Source organism: Cavia porcellus, unplaced genomic scaffold, assembly GCF_034190915.1.
Source record: "Cavia porcellus strain 051 isolate PalLab524CR breed Dunkin Hartley unplaced genomic scaffold, mCavPor4.1 scaffold_5, whole genome shotgun sequence".
NCBI classification, from domain to species: domain Eukaryota; kingdom Metazoa; phylum Chordata; class Mammalia; order Rodentia; family Caviidae; genus Cavia; species Cavia porcellus.
Window position 1 is genome coordinate 34841575 of NW_026947488.1, and position 13951 is coordinate 34855525.

General features: G+C 41.8%; 1 protein-coding gene across 15 annotated transcripts in view; it reads left to right on the forward strand.

The window, feature by feature from the left end:
- Ralgapa2 (Ral GTPase activating protein catalytic subunit alpha 2) overlaps positions 1-13951 on the forward strand; it is a 256314-nt gene that overhangs the window by 64771 nt on the left and 177592 nt on the right. For all 15 annotated transcript variants that reach the window (XR_010047469.1, XR_010047470.1, XR_010047468.1 and 12 more), the window contains exons 6-10: positions 1346-1523; positions 2249-2364; positions 4045-4183; positions 5963-6162; positions 8408-8635. Coding sequence is in view for 11 of the 15 variants with exons in the window: in XM_063248624.1 (XP_063104694.1) it covers positions 1346-1523; positions 2249-2364; positions 4045-4183; positions 5963-6162; positions 8408-8635 (861 nt within the window). In the remaining 4 variants the exon portion in view is untranslated. The remainder of the gene's footprint in view (positions 1-1345; positions 1524-2248; positions 2365-4044; positions 4184-5962; positions 6163-8407; positions 8636-13951) is intronic.

Genomic DNA, 13951 nt, shown 5'->3' on the forward strand with positions numbered 1-13951 from the left:
TACTCCATTTATTGTTAGCCTTATTTCTATCTAGTTATTTTAAATCCAGTTAACATAAGCAGTTGAAGACTTTTGATAGAATTCAGTAGACACTTTCATCTTGTTGAGTATTGTTTGATTATGTATAGAGAGCAGCAGCAGCATCATTTTTGTCTGATGGCAATTATGTTGGGTACGCAGCATTAGCACTTGTCTTCCTGCTAGAGGAGAGGAGGCCAGGGCTGGGTGGTGTTTGTGCCGAGCAGTGATGGGGTCTAGGACCACGTCTGGGAGCACACTGTGCACCCACTCAGGTAACGACGTAGCCCCAGGCCAGCTGGGGAGTCAAAGGCTTTTCTTACATGTGTGCACATGAATGTGTACGCATGTATGTGCACATGCATGTGTATGCATGTATGTGCACATGCATGTGTACCCCCTGTCCTCTGCCATTTGGTTTCCCTGCAGAGCCTTGGGTCTGGCTTACTGTTGCAGCCCCAGTTGCGGAGGAACCACTGCTGCCTGGAGTTGGCTGAAGCTGTGAGGCGACTTCCCAGTTGTCTGGGTTTGGAGCTTTCCATATCTCTTAGCTGTGTCGGGCACATTCTCCATTCTCTTTTGCTGACATAGCTTCTCTTATAAACATTATCTTTTCAGCCATTCAGAATACAGAAAAAGAGAGAGGAGTACTTTGGGTTCTAGAAATAAGTTGAAGTTTGAAGTAAGGACAGAGAGAGAAAAAGGACATGTGTCTGTGTGGATGTTTCCTCCCGGGTGATGCTGACCATGCAGAGTGGGCGCAGTGTAGACTTGGGGCATGTGGCAGGGAGGTGGGGAATGCTGCTTCTCATTGAGACAGGTCTGTGCTGTCTCGTTATACTTAAAACAGAAGCACGTTAGAGACACCACCAAAATTCTATCAAAAGCACAGTGCAAATCTGCAGAAAGATTATCTCTGTTCTTTCATGGCTATTTGAGCACTGAGGGTTACAGAGTGAAACACTGTTAACAGGAAATACTCAGCGCATGACAGGAGCCAGGCAGTGCTTGGTGTGGCTTGCATGTGCTGTAGGGATCCTTTGTGGGAGAAACTGCTTCCTTAGAAGTTCCTTAGAAGGAGAGACTAAAGCCTCAAGAAGTGAAGTGGTTCCCTGTGGGTTACAGCTAGAGAGTGGCAGGGGCTGAACCTGAACCCAGGCCCACTGGTTCCAGAACGCTAATCTTTGTAGTATCCTGCAGCACTGTGCTGTCTCCATGGAGGAAAGGACTTGGTGTAGTTCAGTGCCTTTGACCTCTACCTTTGTTTTATTAAGACTGGTGTACATGACGGCACATTTCTACAAATACATTTTCATTTTGTTTTTAGATAAGATGTGAAGGGATCAGGCTGTTTCTTTTGTGGCTTCAAGCACTTCAGACAAACTGTACAGAAGAGCAGGTGCTGATTTTTGCTTGCCTCGTGCCTGGTTTCCCAGCGGTCCTGTCCTCTAGGGGTCCCTGCACGCTGGAGACCCTCATCAACCCCAGCCCTAGCATAGCTGACGGTAAGCAGCATGTACAGGGCTCATGGGGAAGCCACTCTCGGCCTTCAGCCAGGAATTCCTGAAATTTCCATTTTCTCAAATAGAAATCCTGGTATGGTCTGGAGAGGAATTATTCCCTTCATTTCCATTAGATTCTTATAGACATTGGGCTCTGCAGACTTGGGAACTATCTGATATGAAATGAAGGCAGGAGGAATTTACCAAAGTACTGGAAGCAGGAATGGCAGGGAAGGACAGACCTTGGAGTAGCAGGAAGCAGGCATATGGTCTGTCTGAGTGTTCTGTGCCTTCTGCTAAGGTGTCAGCGTGCCATCAGCACTGCTGCTGCTGTCCTCAGTTCAGTGGCCCCTTTCAGAAGTGGGCGTCTGTCCTTATTTACCAGCTGTTCAGGCCAGGCAGCATTTGTAGCAGGACAACAGCGGCCTCATCAGGCCATTTGTATGCCCGGCTGTGTCTTCATGTAGCCTCCTGTGGGCCATGGTTTGCTGCTGCACATCATGTTATTGTTGTAGCTGGCATTTGGTCTCAGCTGGCAGAAGCAGGATTTGCAAGGGAAGGGGCAGCCAACAAGAGCCTCGGTGGTGCTCTGGGCTTTTCACACACACTGGCTTGGGGCTGGTGTGACCTTCGGTGGGGTGGCCCTGTATCTTCAGAGACTGTTCTTTAAAACCCTGAGTTTAATTTGAACTTTGGTGAAAGAGCTCTTCTTATTTTCTAACCTGCAGCAAAGATCTATCCAGAAGAAATCGCCCCACTCCTGCCAGCCATCTCAGGGGAGAAGACCGCTGAGGACCAAACCTGCTTTTTCCTTCAGATACTGTTGAAGTATATGGTCATTCAGGTCAGAGGAAAAGCTAGCTGTTTCAGGAAAGGACTGGCTCCTAGGCGAGAGGGGAAAATGCTGCCTTCTTTCTTCTGTGTCTCTGTATTTTTCCTTTGAGGTGATTGCAGGTGATGTGCAGACTCAGAGTGGGCACCTTTGTAGGTCACACTGGCAAGACCAAGCATGCATTGTTTTATACCAGTGTGCTTACACTACGTCTCCTTCTTTATGCCATCCTGGCCCCTTGCCAGCAGGATAGGGCAAGGTGAGGCAGCCCTGTCTTCCCACGATGAAAAGTGGCCCAGGAGCTGGCAGGCAGGCCTCTACCCCTGAACACAGCCAGCTTGGCCACATGGTCTGCTCTCAGTTCATCAGTGTCTGCATGTGACACCGAATCCACTGTTTTGTGTTGTTACCAGGTGATTCCTGTCACTGGGTCTAAATTCTTAATGTCAGCAAAGTTAGGGCATGCTCTTCCAACACTTGTCTAACCCTCACACCCTCTTGGGGGTCAGGTGGGTCTCCTCCCTGTCCTTCACCTCCTAGCTGAGGTGAAGCCTAAGCCATCTTCTCTTTGCCATACCTGCTTCCTTGCCTAGCATTCCTGCACTAGGCCCTGGGCCATGTTGGGTCTGGGGGTTTGTCTGGAGAAGGCACACTTCATATTTTGCTCTACTCATTCTTCGAGGTGATTTACTTGACCACGCCTCCTTTGTTGGATTTTCTTGTGATTTTTTTCTAGTCCATCTCTTTGTCTTTCTCTGTGTCTCTGTGTCTCTCTGCCTCCCTACCTTCTTCCCACTTTTTTCCTCCTCCCTCCTTCCTTCCCTCCCTCCCTGTCTCTCTCTCTCTCCATTCCAGATTTCACTTTTCTTTGGGGAGCTATGCTTTTCACTGCCAAGGTTCAGTGCTTGGCCTCATTCTGACTACTGAGTCTTGTTGGGAAACTTGCCTTTCCCCATTTGCTTAGCCAGCACTAGGATTGGGACTTCAAATTCCCGAGAGCCCCCTGAGGGAATTCCACTGCTTGTAGAGGCTCTACTCCTATTCCCCAGCCTCTCCAATGCTGCCAGATCAGAGTTGATTGGGCATCCCATTTGTCCCAGGAGTCAGCCCAGAACATCCAGAACTTGAATGTGTGGGTTCCCACTCTGGATGTGGCACTCAGAAGTTGTGTGACCCCACATAAGTCACGTGTCCCCTCTGTCTAGCAAGATGGCATTGATGTAGATTAGAGGTTTGCATGCTCACTGTGAACCTCCTATATTAGCTTTCTCATTGCTGGACATGATGCCTGAGACCCACAATTTAAAGAATAACACTGGAGGAAGAGGACTTCTCTCACTCGTCTTTATTTATAAATGGCATTTTTGGAATTAAGAGAAAAAAGTAACTTATTTTTTCTGATTAAATTTTTTTTTAAAACACAAGGAATGTTTAATCATTACAAAGAACATGGGAAAAACATTATATAGTAGAGCAAATTTAAAAATATACAATACCATATTCCTTTTGAAAAATCCATTCCTATCATCTTTTGAGCTTTGTTAAAATATCATTTTATTATATGATTGTCAATATTATTTGTCATTTTTAGAAGCTTAGGATAGAAATTTTAATCATAATAGCATTTCATTTTCATATATGTTAATTTGAAGTATAAATGTACATATGTTTTTTTCCACATATTATCCAAAGGCTGCAAGCTTGGAGTGGAAGAATAAGGAAAATCAAGATACTGGTTTTAAATTTCTTTTTACATTGTTTCGAAAGTATTATCTTCCTCATTTATTTCCACCATTTACTAAGTTAACAAACATCTACAAACCTGTACTTGGTAAGTACTGTCTAGACTGTATGTAGGTGACATCCCCAGGAAAGCCATATGGTGTCTTTCGTAGTATTTTAAAGTCTGATACTCACTTTGTTCTTGTATTGGTGGTGGCTGTATTGCAAGAGGCCTAATGTTCCCTAATAAGGGACCGCCTGCTTGCAAGGCAGGTGCTTTTAATTCTGTGTGTCCACTGAGATGGATCTCACCATTTTATAAAAGGAAGCCATGGCTTATATACTCAGAAATCACTTAAAATATATCATAGTTTTGGTATAATTGTATTTACATATACAAAAGGCATTTCTAACTTGGCTCTTCAGGTTTTCCTTTTCTAGGGAATGAGGATTTTCTGGGCATGGTGGCACATGCCTGTAATCCCAGCATTCAGGAAGCTGAGGCAGGAGGATTGTTGCAAGTTCAAGGCTAGCCTGGGCTATCCAGTGAGTCCACACTTAGCCCTGAACTGCATAGCGAGACCCTGCCTCAAAAAAACTCAGACTAAAACAAAAAGAAATGAAGATTCATAGCAGAAGAACTCCTGTAGAGTTGATATAAACAAAGTAGGAGCCCAATCTTCTCCCTGTTATCTAAAGCAGATAAAATTAGTTCAAATGAAACATTAAGGACATTTTGGAAGGGAAAGGTCAAGGGACAAAGTCACTTGGGTCACTTGGCCAGCTCATTCAGTAGATGTCCTTGCAGTGTGTATATGCACACACATGCACACATGAAAACAAGCATGCATCTGCACAAATGCATACTCAGTCACACAGATGTACACACATGTATGCACATACCCATGTGCACACACATGGACACATGCTTGTGCACACGTGGACACACGTGCACACACATGCACAGATACAGACATATGCTTACACACGCATGCATGCACATTTGGACACACACACAGAGGCCAGGAGAATAGCTGATGCCTGATGCATTTTGAAAGATATAGAAGTACTGACTTTTAAGGTTGCTGGAATGTATATTTTTAAGCTGATTATGTGGATATTTAAAATTTTTTTTTCTGATTTTGTAGATAGTGTATCCATTTTAAAAACACAGTAAATTGTTATATTACTCAGTTAAAAGTTATTTATTGAGAATTTTGTATACTCCAGGCATACAAAAATTAATTACAATAGAGAGTTGGACGTATGGCAGGTAACATTGCAAACTCAATTCCATGAAGTTTTCATACTGATGGTGGAATTTAAGGAATTAAAAATAGACCTCCTTGCTAATTCTTTGGCAAGGTGGCATCTGGGATCTCACTGATGAAACATGACTTCTGAATTCTAGACAGTATAGACTATGTTGATTTTATTTCCTTGGAGTCATCTTAAGGGAAAAGGATATAAAACTAATGTTCAGTGAATTTAATCATTGTAGCTTTAGATATTATGATACCGAAAATGTTTCTTTAAACTTCAAGTATACTTTTATATTTGTTCCAGTCATAAAATAAAGGTTAAGTTAGGATTAGTGTATATGAAGAGATCTTCACTGTTACAGTTTCATGTAAAAGCTGCTGGCCTAGTTTTCCCACAGCTATATGTAATCAGTGGCAGCCTCCTCTTTTTGGTTACATTATGAGTCCAGCAGAAACAAACTACCAAGAGATGCTATTTTGTAAACGTTTCTGGGTCTTCTTTCTTAGTTTGCTATTCAGAGGATCAATGTATGTTTACTTCAGTGGAAACTGAAACACTGCTTGGGCTGCATCACAGTGTTAAGAGTCACTGACCTAATCACTTGTTTATTCTTGTTTTTTCCCAGACATCCCCCAATGGAGACCAAAGCCCCTGTATGTTACTACAACTCGAGATAGTGAGAGCTTTTACAGCACAAAAATTCCATACATGGCAGCTCGTGTGGTTTTTATTAAGTGGATAGTAACTTTCTTTCTGGAAAAAAAGTATTTAACTGCAACACAGAACACTAAAAATGGAGTTGATGTGTTGCCTAAAATCATCCAGGTATGTGTTCCTTCTCTTTGGTAAATCTCAGAACACTTAACATACACTAACACTACTCAAGGCGATTGCTTCTCCATTATGGTTGGCAGGTGGTGCCACTGATCCTAAAGATGGCATCGCTGCCCTGCCCTGTCGGTGACACTGACCTCAGAGGGTATGTGGCAGCAGCACTGGCTGTGCACTGCTGGCATTGCCACTACCCATTGACCTCAGCAAGGGCTTCTGTGAGAGGTGGCTGTGTGCACTGCCTCTTTTTGCTGTCCTCTCACAGCCACTGGAAGAGGGGCACAAGTGAAGCCATCTCACACCTCCATTTTTGTTGTTTGTTGTTGCTGTTTCTGGTAGCCCCACCATCTCCATTTGAGTATAGCTACCTCTGAGCCAGAGCACAGGGGTCTGGCTTCTTGCTTTTCACCAGCACCTGGAGGCCCTCCAGAGACCACAGGCAGCAGTGATGGTAGGGCTTTTGCTACCTAGTGTGCTGTGGCATCAGAAGGAGGGAATGGGTCATCAGGTCAGGAGGTTGTGATTGGGTCCCTAGAAGGAAAGAAAGCATTGGGTTTGGCTTTCCTTATGTTGTGTGACATGCAGCATCATCTGAGGTCACATCGTAGTGGTCTTTAGCTGGCATCCCTTGGGGTGGGGGATCCAAGATGGCTTCACTTGTGCCCCTCTTCCAGTGGCTGTCAGGAAGGAGGCTGGCCCAGCTAGGGCTCCTTTCCAGGCCATCACATCACATGGCTGCTGTGGGCCTCGCATGGGAAATGCTGACCATTAGCCTGTTGGGCATAGGCCTGAACAGGCACAACCCACACAGAGCAGAGGAAAGGGACCACAGAGCACAGATGATAGTAGTGCAGATGCGTCTGCACTCAGGCTGGGATACAGTTTCACACCTTGCTCCAGAAAGAGGCCTGAGAATTGGTTCCGTCTTTAATTTGCTACACATGTGCAGGCTGTTTTCATTTCTCCCACAGAGAAAATGGGAGCTGCCAGCCCAGAAGTCACAGGTTATTGAGCCACAAGCCACTGCAGCACCATCCAGCCTCATCCTGTGTGGAGTAACACTTAAATTTAAATATGTGAAGTAGGAATGACTTGCCTGATTTTGACATCTGTCTGGGCCTTCTTTTTTGTACCATACTTAATCCCAACCTGCAGTTGTTTTGGCTGAATCTCCAGATAAAGAAGGATAAAATGAGTACACTTACATTTTCTGTGGAAGACAGTAGATCCATCAAAGAGATGAAATGGATTCTACAGGGCAGCATGTCTCACAGTGTGACAGCACCTTTGATAAGCCACACAGGCTTAGTCACTAAGGCAAGAGTAGGAACATTATTACAAGTAGGACCTTCCATTAATTTTCCCTAGGGATTGTGATGGGATATCTGTTTTGTTTTTATAACGTCTTGGTGGTCACTAAAATTACTGTTTTGTACTGCCCATATCTTATCACATCTTGTAAAAAATAGTCGGAGTGGATAAAATATGGTGATACTTGTGTAATATATTTCTGACACTAAAAAGTAAAACGGAAGCAGGATTTTACATGTATTATTTGAAGAAACCTTAATTGTGTAGAGAAATGAGAGCAGAGACCAGCATTAAGCTTTGTGAGTCACTGCATCAGTTACTTTATTTCTTTTACTCCCAAAGCCTTTTGGTTAGTTTCACTTGAGAATGAGGACGAAGCCCAGATCCAGATTCTCCTCATGAAACACCAGTAGAGACCTGCATGGCAGGGTGCCACGTAGGCTTTGCGTCCTTCGGGTCTCCACATTTTTATATCCCCATGACCCCAGAGTAAATGCAGATGTGCAGAGATCTCATTGATGGTAACACACGTGTATTTGCACATTGATTTATACTGAGATTTCACAAATGCAAATTAAATTTTGGAGTAATTAATTTCACAGTCCCCTTCTCTGAAATGACTGTAGCTTTTCTGTGAAAATAACTGAGCCAGGGAAGGAGTTGATGACCAGGTTTAGGCCTGGAGAGTACAGGCTGTGAGTGAGCTTGGGAAGGTTGATGATGGGCAGAGTGCTTTAAAACAGGCCAGACCTGGGGTGCAGGTATGGCTTTTTGGGTGAGCACTTACTCAGCATGTGGAGGCCTTAGGTTCAATCCCCACACAAAAGAAAAAACAACAACAAAAACCCCCACAAGACCCAAAGAAGAGGGAAGTCCTAGGCTTTTGAGGTGCTCGTGAGCAGAAGTGCAGAAGTGTGACCTCTTGCAGAATGTTGGTGGTGGTACAGCGCCTGAGCGGGTGGCAGAACTGGATGGCAACCGGCCCTCAGAGCAAGACATGGACCACTCCAACAGCAGCACCCTGTCTGAGCGGAGGCTCAGCAGCTCCAGCCTCTGCAGCATCGAGGAGGAGCACCGAACAGTGTATGGAATGGTGCAGCGGATCCTCCTGTCCACACGTGGTTATGTCAATTTTGTGAATGAAATATTTCGCCAGGTGAGAGAGAGAGAGAGAGAGAGTGTGTGTGTGTGCGTGCGCGCATACGTGTTGCATATACATGAAATTGAAGAGATGTTTGTCCATGTCTGCATTAGAGAGCTTTTCATTACTCTAACAAATTACTGAGATTGGTCAGCATGAAGAGAAACAAAGTTGATTGGGGCTTGTGGCTTTGGAAGCTTCTGATTGCTGCACCCTTGCTCTGAGCCCTGGAAGTGTGGGATGTAGTGACTGACGGGCTTGGCACAGAGGAGGATCTTCACTCACCTCAACTGCGCCTGGGAGAGAGGGAGAGAGAACGATGGCTCCCCCCCCCCCCATAGTTTGTAGCACTGCCAGGGCGCTAGGGGACAGCCTGTGTTGCGCATGAGCCGGGGGTCTTTCCACATTCTTTTATTCACAATACTCCAAGAAAGACACCACACTCTGGGATTAAATAACTGAGTGAGCCTTCTACTTCTACTTTTAATTTATCATATGGACTTTTGTGTTCCACAAAAAGTATTTTTTGTGATTTTGTTGTTTGTTTTATTTTTGAAAAAATTCTTACACAAGGAAGGAAAATTCAACAAATACTTTTATGTTTCGATACCAAACCAGCCTCAGGTAGGTGGACAGAAAGCTATCTTGAGTGCCCAGCATCTTGGGCACCTAGCATCACAGGTCCCAGGTGCTTCTCACACAAAAGCCACGCTGAACCCATTCGATAACACCATTTATGATCAGCAGAAAGATGGGGAGTGGGAGGAGGATCACAAGAAAGGAGCTGAGGCCGAGGCATTTTTCTAGTAGAACTACATGGAGGTCGAGGGGTGGGAAGGCACTGGGAGGGTGGGAGACCGACGGGATCAGATTGAAGCTCCAGCTAGGGACATCATGGCCTATAGCCAGGGCTGTGCTGTTCTCCAGGTCACTGAACAGTGCCTCAGGCCAATGCAATCACCACGCTGGGGAGGGCACACAGTACATCCAGTGGGAACAGTCAAGATGCACAGAAAGTCTTTGGCCCCCTGGCCAGCCCTGCAGTGCTGCCTAGCCTCACACGCGTGCTGCTGTGCAGGTGCTCTGTTCTGTTCCCTGCCACAGCTATACCTCTGCTGGCTTCCACCCAGCCTTTGCTAGCCCTTGCTTGTCAGTGTGAAGTTTTATTGGTAGAGAAGGAAACATCTGATTTCCTTCGTGTCAGTTTCTTTTTTAATTTAAATGAAGGTATTCAGAAAGTAAGCCACATGCTTGGATCTTATTACTCTTTCAGAATTTAGTTTTTTATTATTTTTTATACTAGAGAGACAATACAATATTTATAAACGTTAATTTGATTCATTTCACTTATGAGTATGGTCTCAAGTTGCCTCCATTTACCTATAGAGCCTTAAAATTATCCTTTTTATAGCTGAGTAATATTCCATTGCATACAAATACCCCATCTTTTTTATCCATTCTGCAGTTGATGGGCATTTGGGTTGTTTCTAAGATTTAGCTATTACAAATTGTGCTGCTACAAACATGGGTGCACATATATCTCTTGTGACACAGTATTTTCAATTTTTGTGGGAAAATACCCAGAAGAGGAATAGCTGGCTTCCATGGGACTTCGAATCCTAGTTTTTTGAGGAATCTCTACATTGATTTTCACAGAGATTGCATCAGTCTATATTCCATCACAGTGGAGAAGGGTTCCTTTCTCCCCACAACCCCATCAACATTTGGTATCAGTTGATTTGTTGATGATAGCCATTCTTTCTGGAGTGAGATGGAATATCAATGTTGTTTTAATTTGCATTTCTCAAGTGTCCAGTGAGGTTGAGCATGCCTTCATGTATTTATTTGCCATTTGTATTTTCTTCATCTGAGAAGTGCATGTTCATTTCAGATGCCCACTTTTGGATTGGGTCTTTGAATTTGGGGGCCTGATGTTTTTCAATTCTTTATATGTTCTAGAATAAATCCTTTTTTTGAGGGACAGGTAGCTAAAATTCTTTCCCATTCTGTGGGTTTTTTCTTCACTGTATTGGTGATTTCTTTTGAAGTACAAAAACTTTTTAATAAGAAGAGAAGCCAGTTATTGATTCTTTCAAGTTCTTGTACAGTTCGGGTTTTTTTCATGAACTCTTTGCCTAGCCCTGTGTCTCCAAAATTTCTATCTACCTTGTCTTCCAGTAGATTTAGTGTTTCTGTTTTAATATTTAAATCTTTGATCCATTTTGACTTTAGTGCATGATGATACACATAGGTCTAGTTTCAGTCTTCGGCATGTGGAAAGCCAATTTTTCCAGCACTGTTTATTAAAGAGGCTGTCTTTCTTCCAGTGAATGTGTTTAGCCCTTTTGTCAAAGACAAGGTAGATAAGTGTATTTGTAATTCTGTCTGCATCTTTTAATCAGTTCCACTGATTTCAGGTCAGGTTTTGTTTATTTATTTTATTTATTTTGCCAGTTCCATGCTGGTTTTATCACTGTAGCTTTGTAGTGTAATTGTGATGCCTCCTGCCTTGCTTTTGTTGCCTAGGATTGCCTTTGCTATTCTCTAGGTATCGTGTGTTGCCAAATGAATTTTAGGAATGTTTTCTGTAGACGTGTAAGGTATGTTAATGACTTTTGATTGGAATTTCACTAAATATGTATAACAGTTTTGGGAGTATGACCATTTTCACAATGTTCGTTTTTCCTAACCAAAGGCAAAGGAGATCTTTCCACTTTCTGATATTCTCTTCAGTCTCCTTTTTAAGAGTACTATAATTTTCAACACATAGGTTTTACAACCTTTATTAGGTGGGTTCCTAAGTATTTCATTGTTTTGGATGCTATTGTGAAAGGTGTCATTTCCATAATTTCTCTCTAAGTGAGTTGCTGTTAGTGTACAGGAATGTTACTGATTTTTGAGTGTTGACTTTGTATCCATCTACATTGATGAATGTGCTTATTAACTAGCCTTTTGAAAAGAGTTTTTTGGGATCGTCTGTGTAGAGTATCATGTCGTCTGCAAATAATGATAATTTAACTTCTTCCTTTCTGATCCTTCTTCCTTTCATTTCTCTCTTTTGTCTAATTGCTCTAGCTAGTGTTTCCAGGACTATATTGATGAACAGTGGTGATGGTGGACATCCTTGTCTTATTCCTAGCTTTAGAGTGAAAACTTTCAGTTTTTCACCATGTAGTATAATGTTGGCTTTTGGTTTGCCATAGATGACTTTTATCAGATTGAGCTAGATACCATCTAGTTCAGGTTTTTGTAAGGTTTTTATCATGAACAAGTGTTGGACTTTATTAAAAGCTTTTTCTGTGTCTATTGAGATGATAATGTGATTTTTTTGTCTTTGGCTCTGTTGATGTGGTGTATTATATTTATTGACTTGTGTATGTTAAACTATCCCTGCATTCCTGGTATAAATCCACTTGGTCATGATGTATAATCTTCTTGATGATTTGCTGCATTCTATTTACCAGTATTTTATTGAGAATTTTTGCATTGATGTTCATTAGGGAGATTGGCCTTTTTGGTTGGGTCCTTCTCTGATTTTGGTATCAAAGTAATACTTGCCTCCAAGAATGAGTTAGGAAAAATTGCTTTCCTTTCAATTCCATAGAAAAGTTAGAGGAGTGTGGGCATTAAATCTTCTCTAAATTTCTTATAGAATTCAGCCATGAATCCATCAAGACCAGGGCTTTTCTTTGTTGGTACGTTTTAAATCACATTTTCAATTTCAGTAGCTGATATTGGGTTATTCAAAATTGTCATATCTTCTTGATTCAGCTTTGGTAATTCATATGTTTTTAGAAATCTGTCCATTTCCTCTGTGTTTTCCAGCTCATGTGAGTAAAGGTTTTCAAAGTAGGCATTCATGATCTTCTGAATTTCTATGAGATCTGTAGTAATTTCATCCTTTTCATTCCTTATTGCATGAATTTGAGTTTTTTCTTTCTTTTACTTGATAAGGTTGGCTAGAGGCTTATCAATTTTGTTTATTCTCTCAAAGAACCAGCTTTTTGATTCATTAATTTTTTGTATTTTTGTTAGTCTCAATTCCATTAATTTCTGCTCTGATCTTTACAATTTCCTCTCTTCTATAGGCTTTGGACTTGACTTGCTCTTATTTTTCTAGAAGCTTGTGCAGCATTAGGTTGCTTCTGTGTGCTTGTTCTGTTTTCCTGATGTGAGAATACATTGCCATATATTTTCCTCTTAGGACTGCTTTCATTGCATCCCACAGGTTTTGGTATGTTGTATCTGTGTTTTCGTTGAATTGTAGGTATTATTTAATTTCTTTGTAATTTTACCTGGAACCCATTGGTTGTTCAAGAGGTTGTTATTTAATTTCCATGTGTTTATGTAGGTTTTAGTTTCTTTTGCCATTAATTTCCAATTTTAATGCACTATGGTCAAGTAATATGCATGGGATAATTTCAGTCTCTTTGCATTTACTTAAAAATGTTCTATGGGCTTATATATGATACATTTTAGAGAATGTCCCATATAGCTGAGAAGAATGTATTCCAATGTGGTTGGGTGGAACACTCTGTAAGCATACACTAAGTCCATTTGTTCACAGGTTTGATTCAGTTTTGTTATTTCTTTGCCCATTTTTGTCTAGTTGATCTATCTCTTTGTGGTAGTTGGGTATTAAGGTCCCCTGTTACAATTGTGTTATTACATATTTGGTTTTTCATGTCTATTAGTATTTGTCTTATATAGTTGCATGCTCCTGTATTTGGTGCATATGTATTTATGATTGTTAGCTCTTTCTCTTGAATATTTCCACCAACAAGTGTGTAGCAACCTTCTTTATCTCTTTTGATCATTTTTGGTTTGAAGTTCACATTGTCTGCAAACAGAGTGGCTACTGCTGCTTTTTTCTGGCTTCATTTTGCATGGAATATTGTTTTCCATGCTTGAACTTTTAGTCTGTGAATTTCCTTTTGAGTCAGATGTGTTTCCTATATACAGCATACTGTTGGATCCTGTTTCTTGATCCATTTTGTCAACCTATTTCTTTTAATTGGTGAATTGAGTCCATTTATATTGATGGATGTAACTGATATGCAATGGCTCAGCTTTGTCATGTTATTTTACTGTTGTTGGTTTCCTGCTTTTCCCCCTTGTTTAATTGCTTGCCTTGTCTGGTGGTTTCTTTCTGTTGTTGTTCTGGAAATTGTAGTCATTTTTATCTCTATCTAGTATGTCTTTTAGTACTCTTTCTAGGCTTGGTTTGGTGGGTATGAATGTCTTTAGTTCTTTGTGGTGGAAGTATCTTATTTCTCCATGAATTTTCAAAGAATGTTTTTCAGGGTACATCAATCTAGGTTGAAAGTTGTT